The following is a 21648-nucleotide window of genomic DNA, read 5'->3' as shown; positions in this document are numbered from 1 at the left end:
AGAAAGATACCCAACAAACACGGTTGGGGTAACTGGTAGAATTGCCTTTACTAAAAATTACTTGAAAGATATGTGTCAGGAAGCAGTGTTCCAAAGCCAGTTAAAGAAAATGAACTTCTGTGGAAGAACCCCAGTACATGGCATCTACAAAAGGTCATCAGGGAGAAAGAAAGAAGCAAGGAGGACGACTACTTACAAAGGGAAGCCACATCAGTCCCATGTAAGGATTGCTAAAAGAAAGCATTTGGCTCTAAGAAAGAAAAATTGCAAGTGCTATGCCTGTGGAGAAGAAGGGCATTATGCATCTGAATGCAAAAACCCTAAGAAATTAATGCACAGGGTTTCAATCCTTGAATCCCTAGAATTGGAGGATGGTTTTGATGTAGTATCGGTAGGAGTAAATGAATCTGACATTTCTGACATTTATTCCATTTCAGATAATGAGGATGATGACCCCAGACAAGCAGCTTATGACCTACTGACATATCAAGATGAAGATTGGTATAAGCTCTATGTCAAAAAGATAGTTCCCTCCGCCTTGTTACCCAAAAGGAAGACTGAAGGATCAGCGGGGTATGATTTATACATTTGTGAGGAGCAGGAGATTCCTCCTAACACACAGGTAATCCTTAGAACAGGAATATGTGTTCAGATACCAACGGGTATGTATGGTCGCATAGCTCCTAGATCATATGCAGCATCAAAAGGGATTTTGATTAATGGAGGAGTTGTGGACTGCGACTACAGGGGAGAGGTAAAAGTTATTGCTTATAACTTGACAGGAAATCCTATTCACATAAAATGCAATGACAGAATCGCACAGCTAATTATAGAAAAAATAGCTATTCTTGATGTACATGAAGTTCTTCAGTTAGGGCATTCACGCCGAGGGGTGCAGGGATTCGGATCCACAAATCCACCTGAGGAAGAAATGCCGCAGATTGAAACAGATCCACCTGAGGAGGAAATGCCTCTAACAGAAGAAGAAATTCAACCTAAGCAATACAGAACTGCGAGGGAGTACCGCAATCAGATGAAGGAAGCCTATGATCCCTTCATCATTGGAAAGTTACTTCCCAGGGCTGGAGATAGTGAGGCAAAGAGAAGAAGCCAAGGTACAAATGGGAGCATACGCTGAGGCAAGCAGGCTATACAGGCAAATTCCAGAAGATATGGAATCATCTTCTTCTTCGCCAACACACTTTGGAGACCCGCTCCATCAATACTGCACTTTTGATGAAGCAGCCTATAGAGAGATGGTATTCACTATACCTGAGTTGAGGAAAAGAAAGCAGTATGATGTTTGATGATAACAGCAGAAGAAGGAGAGCCCAGTGATTACCTAATTGGCATCTCAGAATGGAGGCCTCAGGTACGAGTAAGCAGAAAAGTTTACTATTGTCAACATGATTGGACTTTTGATACTGCAGAAGTGGCTCAATGTCAAAGACTGTAAGGGGGAAGCAAGACCTGGCAACAGGATGGATTGCAGCAAATGTCTTTTTACGGTTTGTGGTCTTTGTTCTATGCATTGTTTTCAGAAGCTTATCCCAAGACCAACACAGAAGAGCAAGCCGATAAACCGAGATGAATGGAGGAGCCTTGCAGAAAGACAGTCAGAAGTATTAAAAAGACTAAGTGTCAGGGAGCAGGAGCTGGTAGCTGAAAACCAGAAGTTAAAGGAGAAAATCAAAGAGCTAGAAGACTCACAAGAAGTATTCATAGAAGAAACACCATCTGAGGTGGAGAAAGGAAATTGACAGGCTACGAATGGAGAATGAGCTTTTGGGGCTCATGAATGTTGACTATGAAGCCAGAGTTGCAAGCTTGACAAAGGAAGTACAACTCCTCAAAAGCCTAGCAGAGATTGACAAGGCTGAAATAGAATCTTTAAGGTCACAAATTCCTCTTCCTGTCTTAAATTATGAGGAACTAACGGTTTCTACTGTGCAGCCAAGGAACAATCTCTTAAATATCAAGGTATGTCTGGAAATAGATGGAGAAAAATTAATGCTAAACTCCATACTAGACACAGGAGCAGCAATATGTGTATGCAACGGAGAATTAATTCCAAAAAAATTCAGGCAGGCATCATTTACTGACACTATGATACAGGGTGTCAACGGTGCAACAAAAGTTCAGGAAATCCTAAGGGAAGGAAGACTTTGGGTTGGTGAGCAGTATTTCAGGTTGCCCAGAACATATGTAATGCCAACACTGTCCAAAGGTCTGAACTTCATAATCGGGATGAACTTTATACGAGCAATGGAAGGGGGCTTAAGAATTGAGAAAGGTGAGGTAACTTTTTATAAGTTGGTCACTACTATTGAAGCATCCCCTGAGGCTCATGAGGTAAACAAAATTGAAGAACTTGATCTAGAGCTATCTGAATATTATGATATATGTGCTACATTGCCCAGAGAAGGTGTTATTAATGAAGAATTTATTAATCCTAAAGAGCTTGACAGATTGAGAAGGATGGGATTCATAGGCGAGGAGCCTCTCAAGCATTGGAAGCTGAATCAGGTAAAATGCAAAATTATTATTAAAAATCCTGATCTTGTGATTGAAGACAGACCGCTCAAGCATGTAACACCAAGGATGAAGGAGCAAATGGCAAGTCATGTACAGAAATTGCTAAAGCTAGGTGTGATCAGACCATCAAACAGCAAGCATAGAACTACAGCGATGATAGTTGAGTCAGGTACTGAGATCAACCCAATCACTGGTGAAGAAATAAAAGGAAAAGAAAGGCTGGTATTCAACTACAAAAGGCTGAATGACAACACGGAGAAAGACCAGTACTCACTACCAGGAATCAATACCATTATAGCAAAGATAAGTCGTTCAAAAATTTATTCAAAATTTGACTTAAAAAGTGGATTCCACCAGGTAGCCATGGAGGAAGACTCTATCCCATGGACAGCATTTTGGGCCATTGATGGGCTCTACGAATGGCTGGTTATGCCATTTGGACTCAAAAACGCTCCAGCTATATTTCAGAGGAAGATGGATTCATGCTTCAGAGGTATGGAGGAATTCATAGCAGTATACGTGGATGATATTCTAATATTCTCTGATACCATTGAAAATCATAAGAAACATTTAGCAATCTTTATTTCTGTCTGTGAGAAGAATGGACTAGTCCTTAGTCCCACAAAAATGAAGATAGGTGTTTCTCAGATAGAATTCCTTGGAGCGGTAATAGGAAATTCCAAAATAAAACTGCAGCCCCATATTGTTAAAAAAATTCTTGAAACAAATGAGGGTTCTCTGACTGAGATAAGGTCCTTAAGAAGATGGTTAGGTATATTGAACTATGCAAGAACATATATACCAAACCTTGGAAAGATTTTAGGACCATTATATTCCAAAACCTCAGACAAAGGAGAAAGAAGGATGAATAATCAGGATTGGAACATTGTCCAGAAGGTAAAAGGTTTAGTAAGAAACCTTCCTGAATTAGAGGTACCACACCCGGACTCAGTTATTGTTTTAGAAACAGACGGCTGTATGGATGGATGGGGTGGTATATGTAAATGGAAAATGAACAAGGGAGATCCTAGAACTTCAGAGAAGATCTGTGCTTATGCTAGTGGAAGATTCAACCCAGTCAAAAGCACCATTGATGCAGAGGTTCAGGCGGTAATCTTCAGTCTGGAAAAATTCAAGATCTATTATTTAGATAAGAAGGAGATAATCATCAGAACTGATAGCCATGCCATAGTAAAGTTCTATGAGAAGAGCTCTGATCATAAGCCTTCTAGAGTCAGATGGTTGACACTTTCTGATTATATTTCTGGGATAGGTATCAAAGTAACCTTCGAGCACATTGAGGGCAAAGATAATATCCTAGCTGATGAACTGTCAAGGCTAATTCAAATTATTCTTGCTCAGAAGGTCCAAGATCCCACAATTATGTCATTAATAAAGGCAACCTCAGAGGTCTCTATGAGGACTACGGACGAGGCTAAATCTCGGCTTTCTGTATGCATCTCCAAAGTCTTGAAGCAGCACACCCACCAGGTAAATTTTACTGACATAATGAAACCGGTTCTTCAATGTGCTTGTCATCAGGATGCGGTGGTATTAACATCCCATACAAGCCGGAACCCAGGATGAAGATTTTACAAATGTGCTAACAATATGTGCCACTGTTGGTACTGGGAGGACCTGGTTACGGACTACATCATGCAGCTTCAAAACTACGCAGAACTCCAAAAGATGATAAACACACCAGATAGTGGCTACACCACTATACAAAGTTATTCGGATGAGGACAATAAAGAACCCACTATCTTTCAGCAAGTGGAGAATGATCTGGCGAATCTGGAAGTGGCCGACCCACCTACAAGATCAGCACCATGGGGAGGGCACTTTGATTATCAGTAGCGGACGTGGTGGACCCAAGCACTATCTACTTTCCAACGCAGAATCTAACTCTACTTTCCAGCGCAGATCAAGGAAACGTGCCCCGCACTCACAAATACTTAGTGTGCAAGCAATGTCTAGCTGTTTACTTTATTCCCTAGATATAGCTTTTACTTTACTAGAGTTGTCGAGGGTAGCACTCTATATAAGACTAAGGTTTGTAAGTGATCAGGCATCGAACAACCACTCGACCTAATCACTTGAGTGTTCTAAGTGTTCTAAGTTTGTAGTTTTGTCTTTGAAAGCAGTTTGAAAGCAGTTCAGATCTGAATCTGTGAGTAATTGACAAGATCCTGTAAGTAAATACCCGCCCTGGATTCCGGCTTGTATGGGATGTTAATACCACCGCATCCTGATGACAAGCACATTGAAGAACCGGTTTCATTATGTCAGTAAAATTTACCTGGTGTGTGTGCTGCTTCAATACTTTGGAGATGCATAAAGAAAGCCGGGATTTAGCCTCGTCCGTAGCTCAAGGTTGCTTTTATTAATGACATGATTGTGGACCTTCTGAACAAGAATAATTTGAATTAGCCTTGACAGTTCATCAGCTAGGATATTATCTTTGCCTCAATGTGCCTAGAAATATAATCAGAAAGTGTCAACCATTTGACTCTAGAAGGCTTATGATCTGAGCTCTTCTCGTAAAACTTTACTATGGCATGGCTATCAGTCCTGATGATTATCTCCTTCTTGTCTAAGTAATAGATCTTGAATTTTTCTAGACTGAAGATTACAGCCTGAACTTCTGCATCAATGGTGCTTTTGACTGGGTTGAATCTTCCACTAGCATAAGCACAGATCTTCTCTGAAGTTCTAGGATCCCCTTTGTTCATTTTCCATTTACATATACCACCCCATCCATCCATACAGCCATCTGTCTCTAAAACAATAACTGAGTCCGGGTGTGGTATCTCCAATTCAGGAAGGTTCTTCACCAAACCTTTCACCTTCTGGACAATGTTCCAATCCTGATTATTCATTCTCCTTTCTCCTTTGTCTGAAGTTTTGGAGTATAATGGTCCTAAAATTTTTCCAAGGTTTGGTATATATGTCCTTGCATAATTTAATATACCTAACCACCTCCTTAAGGACCTTACCTCAGTCAGAGAACCCTCATTTGTTTCAAGAATTTTTTTAACAATGTGGGGCTGTAGTTTTATTTTAGAATTTCCTATTACTGCTCCAAGGAATTCTATCTGAGGAACCCCTATCTTCATTTTTGTGGGACTAAGGACTAGTCCATTCTTCTCACAGACAGAAATGAAGATTGCTAAATGTTTTCTATGATTTTCAGCAGTATCAGAAAATTACTCGAATTTGGTTAATAACATTCTGCGTACCATTTGCCCCTAAGGCTTGAGTCTTCATTAACTCAAATTCTTCCGTATACTTCATCCTCCAGGATATAAATATCTTCTTTTCTGATTCTCCCAGCAAATTTTCAATGTATCTGATTTTGTCTTCCCCATTCTCGAATGCCTTGTCCGCCAGATGCAATAGTGTTGAGCTTTCCCATCTGTCAAAGACTTTCGAATCAAAGTCATATGACATTATAAATATTGAACCTTTATTAGTGTTAGCTGCTGGAAGCTGGAACCATTCCGAACTGTTGTTCCATCTTCTTGATCTCCCCACATCTGGAAGTCTTGCTAGCTTGTCTCGGCCCAAATAGCTTCTTGGTGCTTCTGCAGGTGTATATCCTGGGATATCCTAAAGGAATATCACAGTACCACTTACAAATTAGAACCGATGACTCAAACTCATGGTAAGCCAAATAGATAAAAAAAAAAAAAGGAAAACAATCAAAATATATTTACTTGCTTGAATTAGAAAACATTAAGTTGACTGCCAATGGTTAAAGAGCATGTGCTAGCATGTTAAAATACAGAAAATGAAACTGGTTTTAAAGCTAAAGACGGTAGTACTTAACTACTTCTAGCCTACAAGAGCTAGTGGTGTGCAACAGCGAGCATTAGCATATACAAAAATAAATTGCTTTAAGTCTTTAACAAAATGACTAACCAGCACAAGAAAACATTTAACTTAAGCAGAATTAATATCACTACCTCGGAAGCATCAAGAGAGATGCCAATTGGATCAATTATCTCAGATAAAGGGACCTCCATCCTAGTAACTGAAAGATCAGGACAGATCATAGATTTACCATCAGAATAAAGCACCTCAACTGGTTCTACCTCAAATTTATTTGTGCAATATTCCGAAAACATAGTCACCTATTAAGTAAAGGAAGTTAGACCCATTAGAACATAATGTGTCCACTGCTATAAGGCATAATCTAGCAATTGTTAGCATCCAAAAGCATTTTTCTGCTTACCATTGTATTCAAAACAATCTTAGCTTTTGTCAAATCAGTGGCAGTACATTCAATGAATACATTTCTTGTCTTTAGGCTGATTGCTGAATGTGTACCATTAATAATTGGTGGAAGTGAGAGAACAGTTCTGCAGAAAACAAGATGCATCACTAAAAATGTCAGCCAGTGCCTATGTTATAACAAAGAGAATACAAAATTTAATATTTTTGTCATTCTAGAACTCTGCACCAGCAGAAGTACATTAAAGGACAACATATAAGTATAAAGTACATTAGAGAATAATCAAAATCAGTTATCTAACAAACTAACCAAGAGATTGTCAGGTTGTAGCCAATAATGTGGGTACAAAATGATTGTTTTTACCTATTTCTGTCATAGATCACTGGGTACACAGGAGAGTTCTCAATTATGTGCAAGAACTTCTTAAGCTTCATATCTGACTGCAATATACAGAAATGGTGATAAATCAACAGTCTTCATGGTTTTAAAAATTTGCATATTCACAAAACAGAGCGTACAAAAGAAATAAATTATTAATATACAAGTCAACAACAAAGGCAAGCTACTGTGTTTCAAAACAGATAGGAAGTATTTACATATATCCACTATTAACATAGAATCAGAGCTTTAAATAGAAGAAAGAAGTTCTAAATCTGTGATTAATCAATCAATTTATTGAAGAAACAATCTAGAGAAACTTACTTTGTAATATTCCAACAGCTCATCAGCCCTGAAAATTTTCACCTAGGAAGCAGCAAAGAAAAATAGAATTAAACCAAAATTATATGGATCAATTATTTAACACCAAAAAATTTACTAGAAATAAGACTATGGACTACTAAAAGAGACATTAAATTATTGATTGCAAACTTCTCCAATCTATACAGTTATTTGATTCATACTATTAGTCACAAATACAAATCAATTTATTCTCAGTAATCAAAATCTATTCTGGGTTTCTGACTTGATCTTCATGGCTTTCTTAATCTGTAGAAATTACCTGATTCTTACTGTTAGTCAAAAATCAGCTTATGTAATGAAAAATCTATTCTGAGTTTCTGACTTGATCTTCATTACGAAAAATTAAATTAAAAATGATTGGTTTTAGGTAGGTTAGAATTGGTACAGTTATGAAAAGGCTAAGGAAAGTGGGAAACTATTTGAGCTACTTATAACCTCAGTATCAAAACCAAAGAGACAAACAGAACACCGTCAACTATAAGAATAATTTGACAAAAGAAATCAAGCCTAGCAGGCAGCTCAGAACAAAAGGAGAAAGAACATAAAGCTAACCAAAGAGTCAGGACTGTATACAATGTTGCCCAAAATGTTGATGCAGAATGCAAATTGAAAAAGCAACAAATTAGCTCTTGCATAGCAAGCCTAGATAGGATGATGGATGTAGCACTTTGGTGCATGCCAATGTTCATATGATGAAAACCTTATGAAATTGGGACTTGTCACACAAGCAAATATGAGGGTTGGATAAATGTGTGCCTAAACCATTTGACACTGAAAAAGTGAAATAGCAGTACTTTAACTTCATTAATTTCTAACAATTTTCAAATGTAGCATATTGGAGAAATTTTCATACAGAAAAAAATGAAGAATCACATGTGGATCTTGCAAAAGCAGCTAGAATTAAGCGGTATTTATAGCATCATACTGTACAAAGACGACAGTAAATAAATATTGAAGTACCTGCTTTAAAGGCACAAAATTAATCTCTTGAGGTGGTAAAGCCTGAAAAATGAAAAGCAAAGGAAAAAATTGTAAGAACATTGGAAATCCTCAATATGAGAGAAGAACAATGGTGGAGCACTAAAAGCTTCATTAACTATTTCATGTGAAGAGTAAAAAAGGCATAGACATTTTGCTAACTATGGCGTGTTGAACAATGCAAGGATTTTCTACCTACTACCTAGAATCTCAATATAATAGCATTCAGAATCATGTCATCTGCAGTATAATATATGAAGAAGACTTTGATAATGTACTATATTAGTAATGAATTCCATATCTTCCGAAAATTTGTGTTGGTTACGCTCAGTTCATTATCTCCATAATAGTGCTGTGTGATTTCAAGCTTATTAACAGCAGCAAAATAAGGTCCAAAAGCACAAAGGATTACTACTTATCATAAAGCAAGGTGTATAGGTTACCTCATAGGAAAAAGGACCCTGTATTGTATCCAAATCATGTGTCCCAATAGCAACTAAGGTTCTTCGCCTAGTATTTCAAGAAGAATAAATTTTGACACTGATACACCAACAAAACAAAACAGTGGAGAAAACTAGCAAGAATTGAAATATGTAGCATACCTACATATATTTTGATGCAATTTATCTTGCAGGTCAATGAAACTGTTGTATCTTGCTTCATCAAAGGCTACTCCTCTCAAAACAGCACAAACAACAAAAGGCCGGATCAATGAGGTCTATTAAATAAGAGAATCATGTTACAAACTTTGTTCTAGTCTCAAAAAATAAAGAAAAAAGATATAAGAACAATAATAAAACAAGAAAGCCTAGGAAGCTTGTCTCAATCATTCTAATCACCTCAGGTTTGACATGCATTTTGAGTATTGATTCAGGTGAGACATTAGTGACTGTATACAAAGGGCTAGCTTCCTTTTCATTGAAAATTCTAAGAGCTCGAGCAATTCCTTCAAGGCAGAGCAAATCGTATCTGCAGTTGAATAACCAAACAGAAAAAGGAAGTTACAGAACCAATATAGCATCCATCATCAGTACCATATTTGAATTGCAGAACTATACTGAATAGTTTTTCTTTCTTTCAATGCATTGCATCAGCCTAATAGATAAAAAAAATAAAAGATGAAAAAAGAAAAGCTCTAGCCTAAATACTAGGCTAACATGATCCAATTAGAAACCAAAAGTCAAAACTTGATGAAGTTCAATACTCTCTGTGTATCTATAGAACGTTTCTTATAACACAGCAACAGTAGAGAGATAACAACAATTTTGATCATCTTTGCATGTCAATTAGATTCTGAATAAAATAACTTCCTTTTTGCGCCTCAATAAGACAGGTTGACTAAAAAAGATTAATTAAGATATCGAAAACTACTAAAAAAGAATCGAATTTTACCTATTAGCAGCGACGTCAATCTTATATATGACCTCCTCGTCCTCATCACCAGCTTCTTGTTCTTCTTCAAGATGCTTCTCCTTCCGAATGATAGCTTTCTCGGTAGTCTTCAAAGAAATCAAACAGATTGAACAAACAAAAAGCACTAGGAAAAATTAAGATAAAAATCAAATCATGGACAACTCACAACATCATCGAGCTCGATGCCGAACTTGAAGCATAGTTCTTCGAACTCCTCCTTCGCTGCGATCGTCAAAAAACGAAAAATTATCAAGGTGGATAAGGAACAAGGAGGCGATAGAAAGCGTAGAGCAGCAATTACTATAGGTTTCGCCGAGGGCAGCAAAAAGGCGGTCCCTTCCGACGCTGACTGTCGGCATCGGCGTCGGAGCAACGGCTTCGTGTGGCGGCAGGAAAACCCCGTAGACTACCAGAAAACTAGTGGGAAGGTGATGCTCTCGCCCCGAATCGGCGCCGATAAGCTCGCCGGAACGCGATGGTGACGAGGGAGGGGGGAGGTGCGGCGTTAGGGTTTAGAAATAGCGTCGACCCGGTTGGGTTCGGCTTCATCCGTTACTTTCTTAATTCTCTCTCTTTTATGAACACGATGGTTTCGCGCGCCTATGAGTTCGCATGTAATAGTTAGTTTCTAGTGTTTGATAAGATCCATGAAATTTGATTCTAAGTAGATGCAAATTAAAATTATTTTTTTAGAAAAATAAAATATAAAACTATGAATAATAATATTCTAGGTGGAATCCGTTGTATAGTTCCACGAGGTCGATCTCACGATCAAAGACGGATCTAAATAGGGACTATCCTGGACTCTAGCTCTTGTGGGACAGGGAGTGACTCGCCAATAGCGAGATCAACAAGAAGGAAGGATTGAGCGAACAGGCGACCAAGGGGGCTTTGGACGCAGGTTTGTTGATCGTGGATGCCGATTAGGATCCATTTCCGGTTCTGCTTCGATTTTTTGTTTCGATAAAAGGAATGGGGGAGGGGGGAGCCATGGAGTTGTCCCTTCTTCTTTGTCTACTAACTCTGTTGTCCACCGCCCGAGCAGATAAAGGTGAGATCCATTCGCATCTTTGAAATTTTCCTTTTTTTGTGAGTTGATCTGGAGATTGTTGGTTCGAAGGAAGAACTTCCATTCAATAATCGTGTAGGTTTTACTCTTTTACTCATTTTTTATTTCTTTGTTTGTATTGCGGCAAGCATTGCAATCTCTCGTTCGTGGTTCCTTTGCTTTTGCTGGCGTAAAAAAGGTGTTTCAATATTTCTTTTGTTCTACTGAATGAGAATAACTAATTTTTTAAAAAGAAATTTAGTGACAATAATTAATGAGTGAGTTCTAACAAGCTTCCGCTACTTTCGATTTAATACTTTCAAAGAACAAAAGAAAGAACCTGAAACAGGAGTCATGGTTGTGATTGGATAATACATTCAGGAGGTCCACTTGTGGCCTCTACTTCTACCTACGTAAATTGTTTCCATTTTTTTTTGCTAATTTGATGTATAATTTAAATGATTTGGTAGACGCTGGCATTGTCATCTAATCTTGCCATATTATGATTTTTTTTATTAAAAAATAATGTTATTTGATCATGTTTTTACTATTTACTTGTTTATTTTTTTTACAAATTATAATGCATTTTTTATCTTTTATAAGGATTTATTTATTATGCTGAAGTAAATAAAAATAAAATAAATTGCACGACTGTCATTCGATCAATCAACTCTAAAATTACAAGAGGATTCATTCATTAAAAAATTAAAATATTAAAATTATTCAAGTTAAAAGGTGCAATTGTAACTAGTCGAATCTCAGATACACAATTTACATAATAGACTATAGTCGTCTTGTGGAAGTAATAAAAAAGAGTTTCAAAAATGTTGATCACAAACATAACTCATAAGATCGGACAAAATGGGTTCAACAGAATATGACTCATGCAGAGATGAATCTAAGATAGGGTTATTTTGGGCTCTAATCTAACTTAGAAACAATTACATAGATATTTGTAGTCTACAACTTGGTATCAAAGAAAATTTGATGGATTATTTCTTTCTTTGTATGTTTAACTCACCCTTTCCACATTTAAAGCCAGCACAGTCCACCTCCAATTTCTGGATTCATCCCTGATCATGATCATCTGTGAGGAAGTAAATCAAAAAGTTACAGATGGTCACGACGAATGAGGGTTTTGTCTCGACTTCGCTGAGATTTGACCCTTGTCCACTTCAACAATTCTGCTCCCAATAAATTGTGAGATCAATTTCTAATGGCATGCAAAAATGTCTCATTGAGTGATTGACCTCTCATTAGGCTAGGATAAAAATTTCGCATGATTTATCCTCTTTTAGAGTGTGTGGGACCATTCTACACGGACCAACAAAACTCTTCATGATTTATACCCTTCCAAAGTGTGTGAGACCACCCTACAAGGACCGTGAAAGTGACGACTTCACCTTTTATCCTAATGAATAATATCCTATTTTACAAAAGATTATTTTTAAAATTTAAATTTATGACCTTTTAAATTATACGATAATAATTTTATAATTGCACATAAAGTTCCCTTCAATAATATATATATATATTTGTTTATAAAGTTTTTTTTTATAATAACACGTTTATAAGTAAAAAAAATTAAAAGATCATCCTTAATTATTATTTTCATTAAAAAACGATACATCTTTTACTTTTAAAAAGTTAAAAAAGTGTACATCATTCTTATCTTGAAAATACTTTTATGTTATATTCTTATATGTAATTGTAACTATATTAAAATTATTTTAATTAAATTTAAATAATTTTAATTAAATTGATAAAAAAAATTATATAAATGTATTTTATATACTATTTTTGATAAGTCAAACTAAAACTAAAAATAATTTATTTTAAAACTAAAACTAAGTTATAAAAATATTAGAATAATTTCATACACAATTTTATATATTTTTTAAAAGGACACTATCTACTCGTAATTAGATAATTTTACACATTTAACAAATCATTTTATAATACTAATCTATAAAATTGAAGACCATTTTCCTTTTTTTTTTATTTTCTTAACGTATTTCTTTTGCAAAAAAAGTGGAATCTACCATCCCAACGGCTCTACACGATCGATCTCAAAATTATCTATGAGTAGGTAAATCGAGAAACTACAGTTAGTCACAACGAATGAGAGTATTGTCTCGGCTTCGTCAAGATTCAAATCCTTATCATCTTTTGTAATTATATTCCGTCGTAACCAACTCAGTAATGTTCCAAGGGCAACATATTACATATCTTAATACATACTATCATAGATATAGCCGTCAAGTTGGGTTAGGCCCGCCGGGTTGGCCCGTCCCGCCAAGAATTTTAGGCGGGTTGAGTTGAAATTTTATCAACCCATTTTAAGATGGGTTGAGGTGGGTTGGCCCGCCTAGGCTCGCGACCCGTGTAGGTTGGCCCGCGACGGGCTTGGGTTGGCCCGCGGGTTGAGAAAGTTTATTTATTTATTTTAAATTTTAAAATTAAAATATAAAACTTAATGAATTAGTGGGTTTCATCTATTTAAAATACAATTTAAGCTTAAAAATTATAATTCAAACTTAAAACTTTCAACTTAATCAATTTAAATTATACTTCAAGTTTAAAATTTTTAATATTTTAAATATTTTTTTATTTTTTAACAGGCCCGCGGGTTGGCCCGCCTAACCCGCGGCCCGCCTTGAGTTGGATTGGAGATTTCCCAAGCCGCCAATTGGTGGGTTAGCCCGCCCCGCCCCGCCATATGATGGACCCGCCATGGGTTAGCCCGCCCTGCCATATGATGGACCCGCCATGGGTTAGCCCGCCCTGCCATGGGTTGGCCCGTTTGACAGCTCTTCAAAGATCCCGAGTTTCCATATATTGAAACTCGTTGAATTAATTTTTTTAATCTAAATATTAAATTTTTAAAATTAATTAATTTTAAAAGTGATTATGAAATGTTTTATCGAGATAAATCAAAAAATATAAATAACACATCACTTCTCAACTAATGCTGTTTGGGGAAACTCATTGTGTTGCCTGTAAGGCATAGCTGAGTTGATTACAACGGAACAGAATTGTTGAAATGAGCAAAAATTGAATCTCGATGAAGTAAAGCAATTGCTTCACAGATGATCGTGAAACTGACTGTATAAAATCACTGGAATAACGGATTTCATCTACTATTGAAGAAAAACTAGTTGAGTTAATTGATTCAACCAAGTCGGTTAATAATTGAGTCGATGGGCCAAGTTAGAAAATCATTGGATCCACGTGCTGGAGCAGCTACCAGTCCACCTACACCAAACAAATTAGAGGAAGACCATAAAGTTTCCATTTATGCGAACTCAACGAACTCACACAGTCAATCATTCTATAGAAACCATCTCACATTTCCTCCTGTGCGTCTGTTCTTGGGCTCTCACCCAAAATGCCGCTGCAGCTGTTTCTGGCCGCGGCGTTCGCGGCGGCGCCGCTGACGCTCTACCTGCCGCCGGTGAGGAACCTGAGCTCATTCGTGGAGGTGTCAGAGAGGCTGGTCCAGGAGGCCGCCGACTTCACGCTCCAGTGGTACCGAACTCTCCGCCGCGGCGCGCGGAGGATTGCGCTGCTGGTTACTTATGCCCTGGGCAGTCCCGCTCTTGCATTCTAGCAAGCACATGGTGGGCATCATCTGGATTCGTTCGATAAGATGGGTGTATTTTTTTTTTTGTTTTGTTTCTGTTCTTTCAGCGTTAGATTAGAGAGAATCAACGTGTTTCTTTGAGATATTAAATATCATCCGGATTGATATTTTGCACGACCCGCGCAACCCCGTGCGTGACACAACTGATCTCCACCGCTTTCAGCCACCCTCGTCGAGCCGTCCGATCACCGCCGGCTGCCAGACCAGGCCCGATCGACGTGTCACTCGTCGGCACGTCGATCGGCGTCGGATTCTGACCAGATTGTGGCCGGAATCCAACGCAATTTGGTCAGAAACAGCGCGTGCCACTGCCAACCGCGTTCCTGCCAAATTACGTCGAATTCCAGCCACAATCCGACCAGAATCCGACGTCAGCCAACGCGTCAATGAGTGGTGCATCGATCGAGCCCGGTCTGATGGCCGACAGTAGCCGGACAGCGCGGCGAGGGCGGCCGAAGCGGCGGGTGTTGGGAGAGCGGAACACTGTGCATTCTCACATTTGGACGAAATCAGATCGGAATTTGGTCGGAATCCGATCGCGATTTGGACGGAATCTGATCGTGATTTGGACAGAATCCGACCGCGATTTAGACGGAATCTGATCGCAATTTGGACGGAATCTGACTGTGATTTGGTTGGAATCTGACCACGATTTAGTTGGAAATGGCGCGTGCCACTGCCGACCATGTTCCGATCAAATTGCGCCAGATTCCGACCACAATTTGATCGGAATCCGACTCAGGCCGACGCGCAGACAAGTGGTGTGTCGATCGAGCCCGATCCTGCGGCCTGCACTAGCCGGTGAGGGCTCGACGGTTGTCAGGAGGGCGGAACACTGTGCATTTCCATATTTGGATGGTCAGATCTGCCACACGATCGGATGGTGGATGGTGGATCGCGTGCGCACGAGGAAGTCGCTCCGAATATCAAAATCGTAAATATCATGACATTCAAACAACGAACCAAACAAGTTCAAAACATCAAATTTGACTAAATTAAATCAAGAAATACCTGGAAAAAAACATTCAAACACATCGATGCATATCCAGCTGCCGGCGACCATGTTCTCCTTTAGTTAGTACGCGCCGTCATGCAATCTGCAGGCAAGCGATGTTAGCGGCGACTGCGGATGAGCTTGGCAGAGGGTGGCGCTGAGGCGGAGGTGGTTGAAACGAGGCAGGGGCGTCGGAGTCATCATCATCGAGGCCGAGGAAGAAGCTGTCGGCCAGGAGCTCAGAGGCGGAAGGGCGAGCCCGGGGCTTGGCAACACACCGCTCGATGAAGGCCCTGATGTCAGGGTCTTTGACCTTGTTCAAGGATTGCGGCCGCACGCCGGACGTCACCTTCCGGTAGATTTTGGCGACGTTGTCGCACTCACTGTAAGGGATCTCGCGCGTCGCCATCTCCAGCACGCACATTCCGAAAGAGTAAATGTCTACCAGCTCGGTGTAGTCCTCCTCGTACAGCTCCGGCGCCATGAATTCCGGCGTGCCCAGGATCGAGTGCGCCGTGTGGTTCGTCCCGACGACCGCTGCCAGACCTAGATCGCCTATCTTCACCTGTAAAGAGTAGATGAACGATTAGATAAAGCCGATATGAAAGTCCCAGCAAATAGATTGTTGTGGAAATCAATTGGGTATATAAAAATTGTAAAAGAGTAATTTTTGATGGCGTAATGAACCTGGCCGACGTTGCCATTGATGAACACATTGGAGCAGTTGAGGTCCCGGTGGATGATGCAGGGCTCCTAGTTGTGGAGGTACTCAAGACCTTTCAGTATCTGGCGTGACCACTTCTTGCCGCTTCCGATACTCGCGGAGGTTGCCGGAGGTGCAGAAGTCGGTGATGAAATTGAGTGTGTTGCTCTCGTCGTCCGTCCACACTTTGTAGGAAGTGATGATGTTCTCGTGCCGCAGCGATCGTAGGATACGCACCTCGGCGAAAAGCCGATCCATCATCGGCGAACCTTCTCAGCCGCACCTGGTTCCACGCCACCTCGATGCCCTCCCCCTGATCGAAACCACGGTACACCCGCTTCACGGAGCCGGCGCCCAGCAAATCATCGTATCGTCCGTATCGCCCCGTGGGATCGATCTCCACGAACGGCTCTGCATCCTTCTCCGCCGGATTGGGACGAACGAATGGCATCATAAACAAAAAAAACCCTAGCACAAATCGGGATGATCGAAACAGGATCTCGATCAAAAAGTCGGAGATCAGATGAAAACCAAAACGAAGCAGATCACGAGGAAGTAGGAGGTCCTCGATTCCTTGATATACAGATTCGTCGAAGACATAGAGATCGAGATCAGCATCCTGGAATCGCACACGCACACACACCCCAAAATAACATTAGCAAGAACAACACCGCAGCTTCAAAACCCAAACCCTAGAGCGATCCAAGGGCAGAATGCAAACGACCAAGAAAAGCAAGGTCCTGAAGCGTCCCGATGAGGGCTGAATCGAGCGCGTGGCGGCGGAGGAACGATCGAAGCGGCGGTGGAGAGGTCGAAGCAGGGAGGCGATCGCGCACACGTAGAGTAAGAGGAAGAACACAGAGTGGCTGCAAGGACTGAAGCCAAGCTTAGCGGAGGCGGTATTTATAGGGGCTACCGCAAGTTTGGAACTTGATTTTGGGCCGGTAATGGGCCGGGTTCTATCCGAGTTTTCGCACCGCCACCTTAGCGGTCCTACACGATTCAAACCCTTGCTCTCTTCTACAACTCTGCTGCGTTGTAATCATAGTGGATAAACTTTTTATAATGACTGATCCCACCGCTGAACATAATGGATAAACTTTTTATAATGATCGGTCCTACCGCCGAAACGGTCTCATATCAGAAAATCCTCTAAGGAATTTTTTGAATGAAACAGCCTCATATCAGGGATTTTTTGGATGAAACTGAATAAACTTTTTATAATGACTGGTCCCACCATTTTTTGTATGAAACTGAATAAATTTTTTATAATGACCGGTCCCACCGCTGAATCGAAACGGCCCCATATCAAAAAAACTCTATGAAACGGCCTCAATCATGTTGCTAAGACTTGAATCGCATAGCACCTTAATCAACAAGTATATGTTGCTAAGAGGATTCGAATCCAAAATCTCAAATAACACATATCTCCATACTTACCACTTGAGATAAGGCATCTCAACCAACTTTTGCACTCATTATTTATAAAATTAATACAATAAATATTTATTTTTGTTTTTATAGATTATTCTTAAAAAAAATATTATCAAATTATGTGATGTAATTGGGTCGGATCAGGTGCAGCTATCGGATTCCACAGTTGGATGGGAGGATCCGACCCGACACGAGGTAGTTATCTCGTCAACCCTTGGCTTCAAGCTCGCCGCCTTCACTCGCAGTCATCGCGGCCTCGTCGAGTCTCGTCACGTACGAAGGAAGGGGAAGGAAATGTGAAAACATATTTATTTCAATTTTATTTTTATATTAAAATATTAATTATTAAAATAACTTATCTATTAGATTTTTGCACCGTTGTTCCTCGTCACGTAACATAGTCGTCACTCGCACTCCTTGATGTTAACCTTCGTCATAAATTTTTACATCAATAAATTTTTATAAAAATATATATATAAAGTAAATTTTTATAAAAATATTGATTTATCTTTTATCGTACCAAAATATATAAATTCTGTATTTCACATATTTTTTATATATCTACTTATTATTTTTAAAATTTTTTATTTATTTAAGTTGTAAATATTAATTTTTGTTAATCTTATGAGCTATATATATTTTTTTACATATAGATTTATTTTAAAAAATAAAGATATTTTTATAATTTTATATATTTAGTTTATAATTTCGATTGACAAACTCATTGAACGAATAGTTATAAGGCATTAGATAAAATAAAATACCTAACGAACAATTATTTTTAAATTATTATAGATCTATTTTAACAAGTAAGGATATTTTTATAATTTTATATATTTAACCTTCATTTCCTTCCCCTTTCTCCCAAACAAAATAGCATATGTTACGTTGATAAACCTTCCCTTCCTTCCAAACAAGAAAAATATAAATACCTCCCTTCCCCTTCCTTTCCTTCCCTTCCCCATCCTTCCCTTTCCGTTAATGAACCTTCTCTCACCCCATCCAAACAAAGTGTTAGGGTTTAGGCGAGGGCGGCGGAGCTTGTTTTTGTCTAGCGTTTGAAGGAGATGGCGTCCTTCGCGCTGCAGATTTCAATGGCCGTTTCTTCGAGATCCTCCGATTTCTTAGGCGGCCACTCTTTCCCCGCCACCAACAGTTTGAGGTGCTTCGATCAGACTATTCATCGTAAGGTTCCGATTACCATTTGTTTTTCTTATTTGAATCGGAATCACGCTGCAGGTCTCGGAATGTGTCTCTTCCAGTCAGAAATCCTGGAGTGTGCAGGTGCGTGTCAGCTTCTTCGGCGGAAGAGACCGGTAACAATATCATCTTCCTACGTCTTGGAATGATATCGCCAGTTTGTTGTTGTTTTATCTTGTTCGATTAATCTGCGGCCATTCCGAATCTTTTTTTACTTTTCGCCTGGTTGGCAAATTGTTACTTGGCTTGCTGTTTTTGTTCTTGATGGCTGAAGAGTTGGGTCGAGTGTCGAAAACACTGTCAGATTTTTGTTAATCCTGGCTTCACTTTTCTTTAGCTCTATAATTTTGAGCAATTCTATCCTCCACTTGCAATTTTTAGTATGATTTTTTTAACCGTTAATGATGATTATTTAGTTTCCCCGAACCATGATGTAGCTAAAAATTCGTGGAATTTGCAAAAAGGAAAAAATTAATAATTAAAACTACTCGGTTAAAAAGATATATTTTTGTAAACAAGTCCACCTCTATTTTCACGACTGGTTGTTCATGGATTGTTTAAACCAAGCCAACTTACAGTGAATGTAATTTTTTCTACCTTCCACTCTACCTCTAGAAACCTTAATAAAGGTGTTAGTTTAAACATAGTCTATAGATGAGGCAATGGAAAAGAAGGCTACCTACTATTAAATATATATTTAGCCTTAGCATGTCAATTGCTAAGCACATGTAAAACAAACTCACATAACTTATCACATTTAACTAGGATGGCTCAGTTGAGAAGGAATAGTAGAATCATTAACTCCCTTGCCATCCTCAAATAATTAGTTAATTTTAACATTTGAAGCCCATAGGAGAAGGAAGGGAAGAAACAGAGAGAAGGCATCCTTCCAATTTTGATGGACAAAAGATTCATACAAAGTAGATGAAACCTCTATTCTCCTGCAATTTTAATCGAGAAAAGCCTCAGGATAGAAACACCGGAAAGTTGAAAACAGAATCCTTAAAATAAATTACTATCCAAGAATATCTTGAAAAAGTTTTTTTGTCTATAGATTATAGGATAACCTCAGAAGACAAATTTACGGAATTCAACTGATTACAATTTCCTTTTTTAGCATTGTTGATCACATTTCATTCATTCTAAACGTTTAGCTAATAATAAATTAACAAAGGAGCTGTAAATTGGTATGACTTGTTATTGTAGAGCAGTCTCTTTGAGAGGTTTATAGATAGTTTTTGTCTTGGCAACCTAGATTAATGCAATACTTATACCAATTCTTGCCTAATAAAACTAAGATTTTTTGTTGGTGGAAATATGCCATGTGGTCATCTGTTTCCTTGTGTTTTTAACTGTTTTTATGCCCTAGTTTGTTATTTTCTTGTGTGTAACCTGGCACATACAATCACTGTGGCAGCGGTCCACCAGAATACTTCATCAAAACTCATTGGAAACTCTTCCTACTCTGTTGGTATTCCTTAACCATCACCTCTTCCTTCCCTTGTCTAATTGGTAAAAACTTTACCAATGTAAGTGGCTGACTATATAGTATGCAATCTTGTTCTTCAAGTTGTCAGTTTAACAGATGTCCAATTCCAATTTTGGACATATCATTCATGTTACAAGGTTGTAATTAATAAGGTATTCATTTTTCAATACTCCATAGTTATATGTTAGACCTAACTATACTAAAATGGGAAGATGTTGAATTATGTTTTGCTCACACTATTTTTTGCAAATTTTAACATTTTTCTAGTTTTGTTGATGGTGTGATGTGGAATTCTCGAACACTCCTTGTGTACTGTCCAATTCAGTTGTCAATTTTCGAACATGTATCCAGTTAGATATATGACTCAGTTTTTTTTACAAGATTCATTAATTCTATTAGTGTGCTGGATGTGCCACTAAACTCATTGCTTGTGCATATTCATGGCGAATATTTTTCTTAGAGCTGTAATCCTCCTTATAGTAGTCTGCAGCTTTAAGTTAGGTAACAGACGTGTTTTCTTCTAGAACATTCAAAATAATGATTATTTACACCTTCAGCAAACTGAAACATGAAAATTTTGTTTGAAGCTTACAAGACAAAGGTTGCAAGAAATGCAAATATGGCTAAACTTCAAGCAGGTTATTTATTCCCAGAGGTTAGTATCGAATTTATAATGTTTTTCTTGAAGAGCTATTCTTGCTTTCAAACACTCATTTGTTCTTACTTTTACTATATCTAGTATGGTTTTTCAACAACTACCTGTCCATATGATTTTCAGATTTTTATCAAATCTGGTTGACCTTGATTTTATTATTAGGCCCTTTATGTTGCCGCGTTGACATTTATGCAAAGCCAATCATCGATGTATCACTTAGGTTACTAATTCAACAACTTACAAGTCAACTAAATGGAAGTTGGGCTTATGTTTGTTAATTATGAGCAAACATTGGATTAATACGCCTTCTATTTTCATTCTATGTTAAAATTCAGTTCTAATGCCAAGTCAAAATTCTATATGAACACTAAATTATATAATACAGTGCCAGCATGTCATAGTAATGGGAATTCTAAGTTTTTAACCATGTCAAAATTGTGGAGATTTGAGGAACTTGAAATAGTATTTTGTTTTTGTATGTTGGTGCTAGATTCATATAAAGCGCAAAATGCATGCTAGATCATCTATCACCTGTCACATTTCGGGGCATAGCTGTCTATTCTGTTTTCTCCTTGGCAATA

At 38.5% G+C, this 21648-nt stretch overlaps 1 protein-coding gene, 1 long non-coding RNA gene and 1 pseudogene across 2 annotated transcripts; 1 reads left to right on the top strand and 2 right to left on the bottom strand.

Annotated features, from left to right (window-relative positions):
• Positions 1-7128: 7128 nt before the first annotated feature.
• Positions 7129-10415, bottom strand: LOC141819353 (phenylalanine--tRNA ligase beta subunit, cytoplasmic-like). The gene is made up of 9 exons (XM_074706684.1): positions 10203-10415; positions 10068-10123; positions 9881-9987; positions 9328-9457; positions 9091-9206; positions 8932-8998; positions 8471-8512; positions 7472-7513; positions 7129-7209 (listed from the first exon to the last, which is right to left on the bottom strand). The coding sequence occupies exons 1-9, from the start codon at positions 10258-10260 to the stop codon at positions 7129-7131; spliced, it is 699 nt and encodes a 232-aa protein (XP_074562785.1). The 5' UTR covers positions 10261-10415.
• Positions 10416-15680: 5265 nt separating this feature from the next.
• Positions 15681-16859, bottom strand: LOC141819354 (putative serine/threonine-protein kinase WNK11; annotated as a pseudogene).
• Positions 16860-18733: 1874 nt separating this feature from the next.
• LOC141819352 (uncharacterized) lies at positions 18734-21067 on the top strand. Its single transcript, XR_012601052.1, has 3 exons — positions 18734-18885; positions 18963-19039; positions 21000-21067. It is a non-coding gene; the product is annotated as an uncharacterized LOC141819352 (long non-coding RNA).
• Positions 21068-21648: the final 581 nt, after the last annotated feature.

This window comes from Curcuma longa, unplaced genomic scaffold (assembly GCF_044706935.1).
Source record: "Curcuma longa cultivar G26 ecotype Majalengka, Jawa Barat unplaced genomic scaffold, ITB_CL_G26_1.1 contig_4210, whole genome shotgun sequence".
Lineage (NCBI taxonomy): Eukaryota > Viridiplantae > Streptophyta > Magnoliopsida > Zingiberales > Zingiberaceae > Curcuma > Curcuma longa.
The sequence above is the reverse complement of the archived record's forward strand: the minus strand, read 5'-3'. Positions and strand labels throughout refer to the sequence as shown.